Raw genomic sequence first — 16361 nt, forward strand, 5'->3', positions numbered from 1 at the left:
CCACGTTGGCGCCGGAATCCCTGGTGTTGCGCCGCACTACACTTCGCCGCCATCAACCTTCAACGTGCTTCTTGACTCCTACTGGTTCGATAAACCTTGGTTTCTTACTGAGGGAAAACTTGCTGTTGTACTCATCATACCTTCCTCTTGGGGTTCCCAATGGACGAGTGCTTTACCGTCACAAGGAAGCTACTTTCTGGCGACGTTGCAATCCCACGTCAACTCCCACGTCAGCAGTTAGCCATGGCTTGAGAAAGCAAAGGTGGGGAGGAGTGTCATCTAAATAAAACTAAAATAAAAGGGCACTCCTTCATGGTATGAGATTGTTGGCAGGCACCCGAGGATTCGGTTAGCCATGGTTTGTGAAAGTAAAGGTTGGAAGGAGTGTCAACTAAAAATCTTTATGGGAGCCTCTCTTCGAGAGTTTGTCTGGCAAGGGGGTTAGAGAACCCGCTACCGTTCGTTGACAACAACAAACACCTCCCAAATTGTTACTTTTATTCTCTTTATATGATTTCAAAACTGAAAAAGCTCTAGCACATGATTTAATCCCTGCTTCCCTCTGCGAAGGGCCTGTCTTTTACTTTATGTTGAGTCAGTAAACCTATTTCCCTCCATCTTAAGCAAGCATTTGAGTTGTTGTGATCAAACCATCTATATTGTGATTTACTTCATCATGTATTTTATTCTTCCTTGTTTAGTACAAGTTTTATCTGAATGAATATAGCTTTGAAGGTTATCAATGATTATGAGGAGATTATTATGATTGAGTATGCAAATTGTGCCATATTAGCTTTAACATAATATGTTAATTGTTCTCTGACCAAGAACGACGTTTGCCATCACCAATTATGATTTTTTATGCACCTTTATTTGTGATTACCTTCTACTTGTTTCAAGTTGAATTATATGAGGAAGTTTTTCATTAGAATGTCTTGTGTGAATTGATATGATGCTTCTTGTCCGTATTTCATTTATCGACTCTTCACTCCATAAACATGTGGTCCTTTTACCGAGTTCAGTTTCGCTTGGGGACAAGCGAAGTCTAAGCTTGGGGGGAGTTGATACGTCCATTTTGCATCACTATTTTATATCATAATTTGCTGTTATTCATTGATATATTTCATATTTGGAGATGATACTTATGTTATTTCGTCTATTTTGCATGTTTCATGATTATTGGAGGATCGCGCACCGGAGCCAGGATTCTGCTGGAAAAAGCGTCGTCAGAAGGCAATATTTCGGAAGATCAACAATTGACAGAAATTATACGGAAAATCCTATTTTTTCAGAAGACTAAGGGAGCCAGAAGGGGGAGCCGAGGAGGGCCACCATGGGCCCACCTCATAGGCCGGCGCGGGCCAAGGCCTGGCCGCGCCGCCCTGTGAGGAGGGGGCCCACAGCCCCCTCTGGCCTCCTCTCCTTCGCATACATCTTCGTCCCGGAAACCTAAGCTCCAGAGGATAGTCGCGAAGAGTCACAGCCGCCTCTGCGGGGCGGAAAACACCAGAGAGAAAAGAGTTCTCCGGCAGGCTGAAATCTGCCGGGGAAATTCCCTCCCGGAGGGGGAAATCGACGTCATCGTCACCGACATCGAGCTCGACATCATCTCCATCACCATCATCATCATCTTCATCATCATCACCGTCGTCTCCACCGCTGCACATCGTCACCGCTGTAACAATTTGGGTTGGATCATGATTGTTTGATAGGGAAAACTCTCCCGGTATTGATTTCTACTTGTTATTGATGCTATTGAGTGAAACCATTGAACCAAGGTTTATTTTCAGATTGTTATTCATCATCATATCACCTCTGATCATGTTCCATATGATGTCTCGTGAGTAGTTCGTTTGGTTCTTGAGGACATGGGTGAAGTCTAAATGTTAGTAGTGAATTATGGTTGAGTAATATTCAATGTTATGATATTTAAGTTGTGATGTTATTCTTCTAGTGGTGTCATGTGAACGTCGACTACATGATACTTCATCTTTATGGGCCTAGGGGAATACATCTTGTATTCGTTTGCCAATTGCGGGGTTGCCGGAGTGACAGAAACCTAAGCCCCCGTTGGTATATCGATGCAGGAGGGATAGCAGGATCTCAGAGTTTAAGGCTGTGGTTAGATTTATCTTAAATACTTTCTTGTAGTTGCGGATGTTTGCAAGGGGTATAATCACAAGTATGTATTAGTCCTAGGAAGGGCGGTGCATTAGCATAGGTTCACCCACACAACATTTATCAAAACAATGAAGATTAATCGGCTATATGAAGAGAAAGCACTAGACTAAATTCCCGTGTGTCCTCAAGAACGTTTGGTCATTATAAGTAAACAAACCGGCTTGTCCTTTGTGCTAAAAAGGATTGGGCCACTCGCTGGAATTGTTACTCTCGCATTTTACTTACTCGTACTTTATTCAACTGCTACATCAAAACCCCCTGAATACTTGTCTGTGAGCATTTACAGTGAATCCTTCATCGAAACTGCTTGTCAACACCTTCTGCTCCTCGTTGGGTTCGACACTCTTACTTATCGAAAATACTACGATACACTCCCTATACTTGTGGGTCATCAGTGACGCCGCCCAGTATGGGTGGGTGGTATGGTCACCTCTGCTAGCGCTAGGTGGAGCACTAGAACAAGGATAGGGAGGGAATGACTTTATTCAGGCTTCATGATGTCGCCTCCACCTCACCATCCAGAGAAGCCATAGAAAAACCTTTTAAAAAATGGGAACCCTCCCACGGGCCAGCGAAAGGCCGAATTCTAGCGGGTGGTGCGGACTGGTGCCACCAACAGAGGGGACGGAAACCCTGTTTTTCCTAGGGATCGCCTCACTTTTCTCCTTTTTCATCTCCTTGTATTTTATATTTATTTAATATTTTCTTCATTTTTTGTCTATAAAACTAAAATTCCCAATTCATGGAGGATATTTAAATTTATTTATTTATTTAAACAAAGTTTATATTAAAAAAAACTATTTTACCAAACTATAAGTTTTTAACTTCGAGGAATAAATTTGAATGTCCAAAAATTTATATATATCTTTACTATATGCATTGTTTTATAGTAAACAAGTATTTTAGATGGCACTCTAAACAAAAGCATAGTAGATGGCTGATTATTATGCATTGTGTTAGGAGACAATTTACTTGGACTAGATCATGGAGAGGTTGTCCGCGAAGAAAAGGAAAAGGTAAGTATTCAAGGGTTCAAGCCTCTAATGGGGATGACCTCCTCTGTTAGGAGACCATTCACTTGGACTAGATCTTGGGATGTGGTGGCACGCCGAAAAGGTAGAAAAAAAATGAGTCAAGGCATGGAGGCACCGATGAGAGGCGTGGTCAGACACACACATCATGTACGAGCTCGATGGCATTCCTAGGTGTGAGCGGACACAAATGAGAGGGCACACTCGAAGGATAAAGGGTCGAACACATGATGTTAAAAGTTCAAAGATTGAACAATGGTATTCTCACTTTACTCGCCAGGTTGAGTGAAGATAATATAATACAAAATTGTAGGCCTATATGATTGGTAAGATGTTTATAAATGGATTATTGAAACTATCATTCTTAGAATATGATCCTTATTATTGTAGGGCTCGTAGCATAGAAAACAAAAAAATCCCTACCGCAAGAACGAACAAAGAGCCAAGATCTAATCTACTAGATGGTAGCAACGGGATGGGATCAACGTACCCTCGAAGATCTCTAACATTTTAACGAGATGGATCTCGTGGATGTACTCGATCACTTGCCGCTCTCAGGAGCAAGTAGAAGATCCCGTCGGTGCCGCAATCGGGCAGCACCTCCGCACTCGGTCACACGTACGGTGATGATGAAGATGTCCTTCTCCCCGTTCTAGCGGGCAGCGAAAGTAGTAGATCATCCTCGAAATCCCGGCAGCACGACGGTGTGATGACGGTGGTGGTGGAGATCTCCTGCAGGGTTTCGCCGTCGCCGTGCGGGGGAGAGGTGGAGGAGGGTGTGGCGCTAGGGTCTTGGAGAGAGGGGTGGGGCGCTCTTGGGTGGTACGACCAATGATGTGGTCGGCCCCTCCCCTCATCTCCCCTTTATATAGGTGGAAAACTCTAGGTTCAAATCATACTCCCTCTAGGAGTCCTATTGAAAACTTACCATAATACAAAAAGTCAAACCCTAGACAAAGTGGGACTCTCCCCCTTTTCCTTTTGGTGTGGTCGGCCAAGAAGGTAGAGTCCACCCACCTAGTGGGTTGGCTAGGATGGGAGACTCCACCTGCCATAGTGAAATATTCCGGACAGTTCTAGAACATTCTAGAAACTTCCAAAAATACACCGGACTATTCCCAAACTTTCAATTTGACTTTCCATATATGAATCTTATTCTCCGGACCATTCCAGAACTCCTCGTGATGTCATGGATCCCATCCGAGACTCCGAGTAATATTCGAACTCCATATCATATTCCATATCTACTTAAAACGACATCAAACCTTAAGTGTGTCACCCTACGGTTCGCGAACTATGAAGACATGATCAAGACACCACTCTGATAGTGGGACCTGGAGATCCATAATGGCTCCTACATATTCAACGATGACTTCGTGATCGAACGAACCATTAACATACGATATTGATTCCCTTTGCCGCGTGATACTTTACGTATCTGAGGTTCGATCATCGGTATCTCATTTTTTGCAACTAATGTGTTGAGTAGAAGTGCATGGAAATAAAACTAAACAAGATGAAGTACTTGTCGAGCAATATATGTTGCAACTTGCAAGAAATGGATCTAACTTCATCTATCAAATTGCAATGAATATGTATTTACCACGTTTTGTTGTTAATCAAGGCCAAAAATGATTCTCTATGGTATCGACAACATACAGGACCTCTTTGGGCCAAAGGTATGGTGCGATTAGCTTTATTCCTTATGTTAATTACGAGCATGTGCTAATATTTCAATATCCTTCCAGGTTGATTTCCATCTCATTAAGAGCAGTCTAATTTGCCGCTTGGGCCTGTAGTAAGCCGGGTAAAACGAATGTGAATATTTAGCTCCCAATATACATGTAGATGTGTATTTTCAAAAAAATGTATTTCACAATTTTAAGAAAGTTTATTTTTTGTACATATACATAAAAATGATATATATATATATATATATATGTAAGTGTAAATTTGTGTTCATAAATATGGTTTATTTTGGGCATCACAAAAAATCGTAAAATGGGCACTTTAGGTATGCATTAAAATATTGGGTTTCAAGGAAGTGTTTGGTTTTGGACTAAAAGTCGAAATGAACCTCTATATATATAGGGGCAAGGCACCACAATTCTACATATATTTTCTGCAGAGTTCTAAATAATAAAAATATAGCTTTACCCTACATTTTCTATCATTATGTCTACATTTTGCATGTGTTCCACAACAGTCCAAACAACAACATCACACACAAGACATCAACACAAATCAATTGATAGTAAACAATGGCAACATGAACGCATAGACGCACACTTTAGTTCTGCTATGAGATGTACAAACGAGTACGCCAACCCTCAGACACCGATGAAACTCCCAAGGAAAGCAAGAAATTAACCAATTAATTGTACCTAACCATCCCCAATAATTACCCAAAACCCATGCACTCGTTGATTACGGCGCTTTGTTGATGTGGGCCTAGGTGGCACATGTTTGTTGGTCATTGTGACAAGTAGTTATATGTGAATACTAAGTATAGGGAACATGCACATATTAATGGGCCCATTACGACCTATAAGACACATTATACCTAGTACAAAGAAAGAAGCATGCAAATGATTCATTTTATACTCCACAACTCTCAACAAATCTGGTTAGTTAGTCATATACCAGAAACTTCTATCAAGATATTAGTTAGATCATACGGGCTTTACATATCTTTACCACAAATTGTATACACTATATGGGTTTTCAAATATTAAAAATAATTTAAGAATTAACTATTGGTATAAATACAATTTAATTAGGCGTAAGTGATTATATTGGAAGATAGGCATTGCAACTATATAATAAAGATATATACCATGTGGTTGTGGGCATCCTAACTATGCACATACTGTATGTTAGCTCTTATGACTTGGACCGCCTTGGTGCAAAAGTTCAAGTTCAATAAATCACCCTTTATAAAAAAAATAATGATATAAAGTACAATAAATATATATACCATTTTTGTACAACATATTTTTAGGGTGGACTAGATGTGGAACTGAACAAAAATAAAAGGAAAATACATTTCTTAATCATGTAAGATGCAAAAAAACCTTTTGTAAATTATAAAAGTTTTGTACAACATATTGTAATTTCTTTTGGCCCCAAGCCCATTTATTCGTTTGACTGGGCCTATCACCAGCCTCGTATGCTCCCTTCAGGTCTGTGGTCGGGATGAAGAAAATATACTTGTGCATATGCTCATAGAATATTGTCGGGGGATGATTGTAATGCTAATCAGATTTAGTAATAAATTTATGTTCAATGCCTTTCTCCCACCCACTGGAATCAAATAGGTACACATCCACCTAATGCATCGTGTTGAGTGCCACGGTATGTTTTCTGCATCTTGTTTAGAGAAGTTTGAGGGTTTTGCTAGAAAAAAATGTTGGTAGACAATACAGAGGTCAATGGTATATTTGTGCATACTCCATGTGAAAATAGATAATATTATTTTCAAGTTAGATTGAGCAATGTGGACTAGCATGCGTTGGCATTTTTAGAGGTAGTGCCTTGAAGCACAACTTCGAGATGAAAATCCTGAACTCAAACCCTTTTGGGGGCATTGTCTAGGGGTGTACTTCGTTTCGTTGTTCGGTCTCATGTCGTATGACTTGTAATAGATTAGTGAAGAAATTGTGGCAAGGCAACCCGTTTTGGTTAGCCTCCGGGTTCTTTTATTAGCTGATTTGTTCAATTTTGATGTCTAGCTTTCTTATTGTTGTTAAAAACTCTACACTATATGGCTACGTGCATGGATCAAAGTAGAGGCTGAATGTCTCACATTCCGAGAAAGAGTATTTAGTTGCGCATATCAATGTTACATTTGCTTTATTATCGGAGGAAATCTAATTTGTTGCCGTGACGTGATCGAATGGATAAGAGTTAAGAAGGAGAAAAGGACCCTGATTGGGAGATCGATTGGGACATATTCAAGTGGACGCCATGTGGTTCATGTCTTGCAAATTTGTTGCTGCAATTTCGCCACATGTGTGCGGTCGGATCATTCGTGTGGAAGTAGTTTACCAAGCATCTAAGAGCATCTCCAGTCCGTCTTCCAAAACATCTTCCAAAGTGATTTGGGGCATACCGAAAAAAAAACATTTCCAGCCCTGTCTGCCAAAGCCTCTTTTTGTCCGGCGCGTCCTGATACAGTGTCCGACGCTTCGAGCCCGTCCCCGCTCCACAGGGGACGCTCCGGGCATGCCGGACACAACGAAAAGCGAGACGGGCTCCCACATGTCGACGACTATTTCCATAAATCGTTGTTTCGCGTTTTTTTTCTCGTCGCTCCTTCCCTCCCACGCCTCCCACCCTTCCACCGCCGCTGGATTTGCCGGCCGTTTCGACGGCTGATCTCTTCTGAGAGTCGGCATCATCGTCGTGGCTGGCACTCTCGCCGGTCGTTCCGCCGCCGCCGCTTCACCAGAGCGTCCCAGAACGCGGCGTCAAATCCATCCGACATCCGCGCACACAAGGTGCTCGACGACTTGCCAGGTATATATCTAACATGGACCACTTTTGTCAAAACAATCTCGGCTCCATCAGGTCAGAAAAATTCCCACTTTGTTGCGCGACAGGAGGCTTGCATGAAGTATGTCGAGCGGGCATTTAGTGTGCTTCAAGCTCAATTTGCAATTGTTCGGTACCCTGTTCTAAGCTGGTCTCACGATCAAAGGTGGGAGGTGATGCAGGCTTGTGTGATCATGCACAACATGATCATGAGGATGACCGCAAGAATCATGCCAGGAAACATGTTGGTCCCTATGAGTGTCAGGACCCTCTTGCGAAGGTTGATCATGAGTTGCCTGCAGATTTTGCTGATTTCCTTGCCATGCACGCAGAGATCCGTGACAGTGGTTCACGAGCAACTTCAAGCTGATCTTGTTGAGCGTTTGTGGAGGATCAAAGGATTATCAGCAAATGCCGCGGCACCTTGATCTAGCCCTATTTATTACATTTGTTTAGTTGTTTTATTGTTTGTTATATTTTAATTTGAAAACAATCTCCGCAAACATATTTATTTGTATGCTATATTTAATAAATAGTTGTGTTTTCAAAAACCTTTAAAAAATTTGGGGGCGGTGTTTGGGGGACGTGACTGGGGAGCGACGTCCCCTAAACGCGGCACGAACAAAACACGTCCCTCAAACGTTCAGTTCGGCGTCCTTTGAGGGAAGCGACTGGAGATGCTCTAATCCAACCCAACACAGATGGCTGAGTACTTGAGTGCTGACTTAATTAGTTTCTGTAACAAAAATCATCAACAAAGCACAAAGCAGAAGTTAAAATGGACGTGATGTGATTTTAGTGTACGAAAAGAAGCTGGCCACCGTCGTGAAATGCTCGATCATAACGCGTGCCCGTGAGTAACATTGGTTGATGTAACAACATTGCAACCATTGATTAGACCGTCAAAGAACGCAACGAGTTGACTATTCGTGGTTATCATCCATAGGCAAGTAATGAACACTTGTCTCTTCATATCAAACAATTCACACCAAACAAACAATTCTGCTTATTCACATGTACATGCAATTCGTCTCCGTATATACAGTAAACCCCAAATACAACATCACACACGAACGTAAGCACGATTATCATTCCATGACAAAGAATGCCCACACACACACTGCTTCTGCCCTGCACACCGACACGCCGTCGAAAACCCACCAAGAAGGAAAGAAGAAATTACTCCACTAATCGCGCCCGACCACCGCTCTAATTACTACAAACCCATGCACGCCGGCCGTCTGTCGGTGTCACGCCGCGCCGTCGACGCGGGCCTTGGTGACGCCGGCGCAGGCGTCGACGAAGTCGCCGTCGATGAAGTCGGTGGAGAAGACCTGCAGCTTGTCGCCGAGGCCCTTGGCGAAGACCTCCGCGAGGAACAGCCTGGCGTAGCAGTGGATGCGCCGCGTCACCGGCTTCACGCACAGCACGGGGTTGTCGGCCTGGGGCGTCACCGTGTTCTCCACCCGGTAGAAGTAGCGCCGGTCGGCCACGGACGGCTGCTGGCCGAGGAACTTGAGGTTGCTCTCGAACTTGGTCTCCGGCAGGTCCGTGTCGATCCAGTTGTCCCTCAGGTAGCCCGCGCTCCACAGCGGCTCGCCGTGGCCGGGCGCCGGGGACTTGCGCGGCTTCCACACGCAGATCACCCGCCGGGGCAGCAGCTCCGCGACGGTCTTCCAGAAGACGCCGTCGTCCTGCCGGATGAGGTTCTCCTCCCCGAGCTGCTCCACCAGGTACTTGGCGAACTCCGGCGGGTCCTCGTGGCCGAACTCGGTGCGGATCTCCAGGACCACCAGCTCCGACACGGTCTCGGCCAGGAACCGCTTGACGTCGGCGAGGACGACGTCGACGGAGTAGGTCGCCAGCACGCCGTGGCAGACGCGCCGCTCCTCCTGGACGCGGACGTCGATGAGGCGGCACCCCGTGGCGAGCTGCTCGTAGACGGACAGCGACTGGCACTGCGCGAAGGGGCGGGTGATGAAGGGGATGCCGATCTTGTTGGTGGCGGAGTCGTGGGAGCCCGGCCACACCACCTGGTGCACGCGCAGCCGCTCCGGCCCGAGCTCCGCCATCCACGTCTTGCGGTCGGCGGGGCGGTGGTCGGAGCCCGGGAAGGCGCAGTCGCCCGACGACGAGCACCGCGTCGCCAGCGCCTGCTTCTGGGTGGTCACCAGCTTGCGCCGGTCCACCTGCGCCGAGAAGAAGGCGCCCATGGCGTCCAGGGGGTTCTTCTTGCTGTCGGTGCCCTTGCTATTGGGGGAGGAAGACATGGCGCGCAGCTCACGCCCCCCTATAAATAACGGAAGCTCCTCTGACCTGGACGAGACGACGAGGTCGCCGTCGTCGTCGTGAGCTCGACTGAGAGCTTGGCTGATTATTGATGGCGCGAAAATATCACTCGATCTGTGTAAGCTAGCTAGCTGTGGATGAACTGTGGACACATGGAGATCATATATATTGGCTGATTTTGCTGGGGATCGGGTCGATGAAAATGAGGAATTGAAGGCGTGTTCTTGTGCGTTTTTTATCTGCGCTGTTGTGTTGGTTGGTCCGACTGGCGTTAGGTATATAGGTGTGGTGGCGGTAGTGGCAGCATGGGCAAGATCTTTTCTTCTTTGGATTAGAAGCTGATGATAGGGGTCTGGTCTGGTGGCGACTTATTTCGAGGAAGATGGTGACAGGATCAGGGCCACGAGGACAATAACAGGGCGCAACAAGCAACATAGGTCAATGACAGGTGTGGACGCCGGTTCTTCAATAATTTGGCGATGAGCAGGAATGGTGTAACTTTTCCGCATTCGCCTTAAAGCCGTAGACTGCAGCCTGCTGGAGGGGATGGTGGAAAAGCCATGTGGTCTATTGGCAGACAGGAGTTAGTTGGGCATCTCAGTTTGCATCTTTTTGAACACGATGGTGCTTTGGTTTAGCACGTAGATAAGCGTAACTTTCCAGCTAAATGACCAATGGGAAGAGACTGGGATATACTGACATACGTGTAAGCTGTAGCCAGATGAACCAATGGACTACTGAACAAACAAATATGGGTCAACATCTTCATCACGCTATGCAACGGCCACGTTTATCAGAACTCAACAGAGAAGGGATCCGCGTGGCACCCGGAACTTACTTGTAATCATCAGGCAACGCTAGTTGGTTACTCGGCCCCATGTCCTTTCCAGTAATTGAACTGGCCATGTCTACATTGCCAGGAAGGCAGGAACTATAGCACGATGTCAGATCAAAGGGTCCAACAATCTTTTTTTTTTTCATTCCAAAAGAGAAGTTTCTTTCGAGGAAAGTTCAGATCATAACCACTAAAAAGTTATCTCAAAACAGAGCTACTCTTCAAACAGAATTCAGAGTAACGTAGACGTGAAGGCCAATTACGTGCAGGAGAACGGCCTGCTACCAGACATCTCAAACATGCCCATCCACTGGAGATCAAGAAACATTGGTCCATCACACGTGCTGGCCACTGGTTAGAACAGGTGCATCAGGCAGATGATACTCTTTATTCTTTTTAACAGACTGGAGCATGTGGTTAGGTTGCCTCTGTCAGCTGCGTACATGATTGGCGCCAATCAACAGTTTTAGCTTTCGAAAAATCTCCCGGAAGAAAAACGGAGACAAACAGGCCAGAGTGTTGGCCGTGTGATCCCAATCGAACATGAACCACAATATTTGTTTTTCTCCGATTTTGTAAGAAGAGTACCAATCAGTAGCTCTCAAATGGCCCAAATAAGGCTCACACTGCGACACCGAGTGAGCCACAAGAACCTCATCATGTCATCCAGTGAGCCACAAGTGCCTCATCATGTCATGATGCAATGGACACGTATTTTAACCCCAAGAAAAGAACAGAAAAAAAGAGGAAAAATCAAACCAACCGGAGCTTCCATGTAATCATCTGGCAACGGTGATTGGTTACTCATTGCTATGTTGTTTCGAGTAATTCAGCTGGCCACGCCTGCCACGTGGGTGCAACATAGTAACATTACCAGGAAGGAGGGAACTACTGAACAATGCCAGATTGAGGAGTAGCAAACGGATTTTTTCCAAAAAGAAATAAGTTCATGGCTTCAGGTTATATCCACCCGAAATATCTCTCACAAACGAAGTTATACTCCACAAATAGAATTCAAAATAACATAGGTACAAAGGCTGGCAGAAGTAGCAGCTACCAGACATCCAAAATTGTGTTTCAAGAGATGAAAGAATGTTTGGTGCTTTTAAAATAGTAAGGTTCAACAAATCCTTTCGGAACATCTACTGGAAATGCAACCATGAATTCATTCCACAAGGTGGCTAGCGATCAGCACTGGTGTATCGGGCATATAATACAGATGGGGCAGACTGCATATTATTATTTATTAAATCCTCCTATGTTATTATTGTTTTTATAATAAGAATTAAGAAACTACCACTCGAAAAAAAAATAAGAAACTAAATAGAGCCTGCCTTGGCATGCCACCTGGTAGAGATTAAATGGACGCGCATCCTTTGACGCATATGTGTCTGAAACAGACTATCGGTAGACCCCCTTCACAAATGCACTTATTTCTTGATAGAGATGCACAACTGCAAGACTATATAATACTGACACGGTTTAGGTGTTTACCGCCAACATTAGCTACAGAGCAATTTTTTAAATTAGCTCCATCTTAACTTATTAATATATACTCCTAATTGAGTTCACTTGATTTTTCCAGGATTTTCGGTTATTAGTTTTCAAAGATAAGCTAGCCACAAATCAACAAACAGAACCACAAGAGCGCTCCAAGCTGCATATTATCAGACACCATGGAACACTATCAACCATGAAAATGAGATTTTGTTTTTCTCCAATTATGTAGTTAATGCATCAACCGCTACCTCTCAAATGTCCTAGAATGAAGGCCCTCAGTGTGACACACGGTGAGCCACAAGAGCCTCACCATGTCATCATGCAATGGACAGGTATTTTAACCCCAAAAACAGAAGATAAAGAAGAAAAGGAAAACATCAAGCCAACAGGAGCTTCCTTGTAATCATCTGGCACCGGTAGTGTTGCACTGTGCTATGTTGTTTCGAGTAATTCAGCTTCCCATGCCAGGATGGAAGGGAGTCATAGGCTATAGCACAATGCCAGATGGAGGAGGAGCAAACAGTTTCTATCCCCTAAAAATATCTCTCCAAAACAATGTTATATTCCCCAGAAATAATTCAGAACAACGGATAGGTGCAAACGCCAAATATTAGCAGAAGTAGGAGATACCAGATATCCAAAATTGCGCTTCACGAGGTGAAAGGATACTTCGGTTCTTTAAAAAAGGTAAGGTCCATCAAATCCTTTTCGGACATACAACATTTCCTGTTCCAACATATTGCATACCCATCTACTGGAAATGTAGGACAATCAACCACGAATTCATTTCACATGGTGGTTATTGGTCAGTACAGGTGTTTCATGAATATAATACAGATGAGCAGATTGCATGCTACTTCTTCTTTGTTAAATCCCCCTATGTTATTATTTTTATAATAAGAATTAAGAAGCTAAACAGGAGCCTGCCTTGGCATGCCACCTGTTGAAGATTAAATAGACTTGTATCCTTTGATGCATATGCGTCCGAAATAGACTGTATCAGTAGACCCCCATCACAAATGATACTTATTTCTTGATAAAGATGCACAACAGCAAGACTACATAATACTGGCACCATTTAGATGCATACCTCCAACATTAGCTACAGCACAAAATTTTAAAATTAGCTACATCACAACTATTAATATATAGTTGAGTTCAGTTGATTTTTCCAGGTTAGTTTCCAAAGATAAGCAGCTAGCCACGACTCAACAAACAGAACCACAAGAGGGCTCCAAGTGGCATTTTATTAGTCACCAAACAGCGACTCATGTTTTGTCTGATTCACTTACAAGTTACAACAAAGGCAGGGGATACTGAGTACAGTGGCCATCTAACTAGAAATCTACAAGGATTAACTATGTACCTCTGTTAGTAAATGAATTCGCACTAAATCAGGACCATCTTGCTTCCAAAATGAGGGCAGGTGCAGACTCGCACGAAGATCAAGCTGACAAGTGTCCAGGGCTACTGGGAAAAAAAGATGTTAGCATAAAAACAAACTAAACTGTCTAACAAAAGCAACAACAGCAGCATACTGCTGATATTACTTACAGCAAGGGCTGAAAGAAGCCCTTTGACCTGCACGCTGACGGTGACAAATGATAAACATAATGAGTCATTGCCGCTTTCCTTTAGATTTTACAGAGGCCCACTGAAAATGGTTGCAGTTAGCTTCTGGATTTGATGAAGGTCCCTGCAAATATAGAAACATGGTGGTCACTCTAAAATATCGATTGTTTACATCCTTCTACAGAAATGTTTAAAATCTGCACAGCATATTATGACTGTACCTCTTATATGGACTGAGTAGGAAACACTGAAGTTAAAGTACCTGAGCACGGCCACAGACATAGAATTGGCGACCAATATTGGAGCCCTTCTTCACAGACCTTGGAATGCAAGGTTCACGATGTCCTTTGCAAAGTGGTAGGGTCATCTTCATTCTCTGTTGTATTCTTTGCCACTCCAATGTTGCAATATTACAGTTGTCAGTTGAAAGTGAACATGATATAGAGCTGCCCTGGTCTACTTCAGCTGCAGCTGTACACTGAATGTTCTCCGGCAGACTATCATCATTTGGATAACATAATTCATCCATACCAGGTACTGTATCTTCTGAACTAACTAAGCTATTGATATTGGCATCCCCTGTCCTTGTCTCTGGTCTTCGAAAAAATGATTTGATTGTTGGCTGTGAGGATATATTATGTTTGTTCTTCTTGTTTGACATAGACTTGATGCTAGAAAAAGAAGCTTTCATACCATGTGATGCCAGTAATGTTGCATTACTATTTTGGGAGTTGCCGCTTGGACCTTCATGAATCCAATGATCAAGATTCCTCCGCTTTGACGTAGAACTAGGAAGGTCACCACCTTTAGAAAACTCAGTTATACCAGTTGACAATTCTTCCTTGGATATACTTTTGCTTTCCAGGTCATCAGTACAGCAGCTTTCATTTGCTTGATCCTGGGACATATTTAAACCTGGGCCACCTTCAACTTCACAACTTTTCCCTTTACTGAGGAATGATACTGCATGTTGGAGTAACACAATTGGTCAGTATGATGTATGTACTACAACTGGTATTCCTTGTGCCTGTAAGTACAGTCCTTTACATAAGGCCAGGAGTTGTTGTGTTACCAAGTATAAGCAAAGATAAAATGAACAGTAAAACCGATCTATCGTGTAAGGGGGTGTATCACAGCCTAATATAACAAATCGCAGTACAGAAATATTAGTTAGTTGGATACTTCGGTTCACGAGGTGAAAGGATACTTCGGTTCTTTAAAAAAGGTAAGGTCCATCAAATCCTTTTCGGACATACAACATTTCCTGTTCCAACATATTTCCTGTTCCAACATTTCGCTGCATAAGTCCATTGCAGATGCAAACAAATTGCAATAAAAAGAAAAGAAAGGGGGCTTACATTTGCTTCTCGAATCCAGGAGGAGCGTCACACCTATCTATAGAACCAGGAGCAATATTCAGATCTCCAACGATGAAAACTCTCTTGCCCAGAGCCAATAGGTATACAAAACATTAGTTTGAAGCCTAGTACAAAACATTAGTTTGAAGCCTTGCTGTATTCCATTGTTACTAACAATTTCTATTTTTCCACTGAGCTTGGAGCCTTCACCTAGCAAGGCATACCAAGTTTTTATAGAAGAAACCAAGGATATATGTCATGTACTTTACAGGGAGCATACTTGCATTCATGGAAAGCTGAAAGCAGACTGCAAACCATTAGTTTGAAACCTTTCTTATGGAAATTATTTCGAAGCCTAACTGTAGATGTTAAGTTGTCAAGGAAGTAAAATTGGGGGCGAATGGAACAGTTCAGCTCCACCCCATGCCTCCGAAAAGTGCTTTAACACTTTGGTAAGGAGGAAAATAAAACGAACTATTTGCTCTCGTCCTATATTTGCGAGCTAGTGTTTTTCCCTATACCTCCTAGCCCAAACGTTGAGCCGACTCTGATGAGTTAATTAAAAAAAGATGTAAATTATTTGGTAGGTCGCTAGCCGCGCCGTCGCCAAGCGTCCAAAGTCTTAAGTCGCGAATATTCACGCGAGCGCACGCGCTATTTACGTGCGCTGCATGTAGTTCTACTACTATCTAGAAGGCAACAAAAATCTCCCCTTATAAGTTGCTCTACTTCCTCCTAGCTTAGCAAGGTGGGACTAAACATTGCAATGCTCCTTTGCATGTTGCTCCCTATTAAAGTTTTGGCCCTATACCAGACCGGTATCTCCAATGGGCTACGACAGCCCACAACCATTGCATGAATGCATGTACAATATTTATATTTTCTGTGACCCAACTGGTCCAGACTGGGAGACACATTCTCCAATGGGTTTCGATAGTCACACAACCTATGCATGCATGAATTCTAGCAGGATGGACTCTACACATTCTCTATTTAATGCGATCAACAAACTAGGTTAGAAAAGTACCTTTATACAACATCAGTGAGGCCGTTGACATGCAT

The 16361-nt window shown here is 43.6% G+C and overlaps 2 protein-coding genes across 2 annotated transcripts; both read right to left on the minus strand.

Annotated features, from left to right (window-relative positions):
* Window positions 1-8874: 8874 nt before the first annotated feature.
* LOC127302646 (uncharacterized) lies at window positions 8875-10324 on the minus strand. The gene has a single exon (XM_051333180.2). The coding sequence runs from the start codon at window positions 10013-10015 to the stop codon at window positions 8996-8998; it is 1020 nt and encodes a 339-aa protein (XP_051189140.1). The 5' UTR covers window positions 10016-10324; the 3' UTR covers window positions 8875-8995.
* A 3253-nt stretch (window positions 10325-13577) lies between these two features.
* On the minus strand, window positions 13578-15400 carry LOC139831805 (uncharacterized; the record flags this gene model as incomplete). Its single annotated transcript, XM_071821140.1, has 4 exons — window positions 13578-13839; window positions 13924-14065; window positions 14204-14915; window positions 15300-15400. Coding segments are annotated over 3 exons (891 nt in total), but the record flags the coding sequence as incomplete, so codon positions are not given.
* Window positions 15401-16361: the final 961 nt, after the last annotated feature.

The sequence above is a fragment of the Lolium perenne genome, chromosome 5 (assembly GCF_019359855.2).
Source record: "Lolium perenne isolate Kyuss_39 chromosome 5, Kyuss_2.0, whole genome shotgun sequence".
Lineage (NCBI taxonomy): Eukaryota > Viridiplantae > Streptophyta > Magnoliopsida > Poales > Poaceae > Lolium > Lolium perenne.

What these genes read in the sequence shown, in the direction of transcription:
- LOC127302646 (XM_051333180.2), bottom strand. Translation starts at nt 10,015, where the DNA reads ATGTCTTCCTCCCCCAATAGCAAGGGCACCGACAGCAAGAAGAACCCC.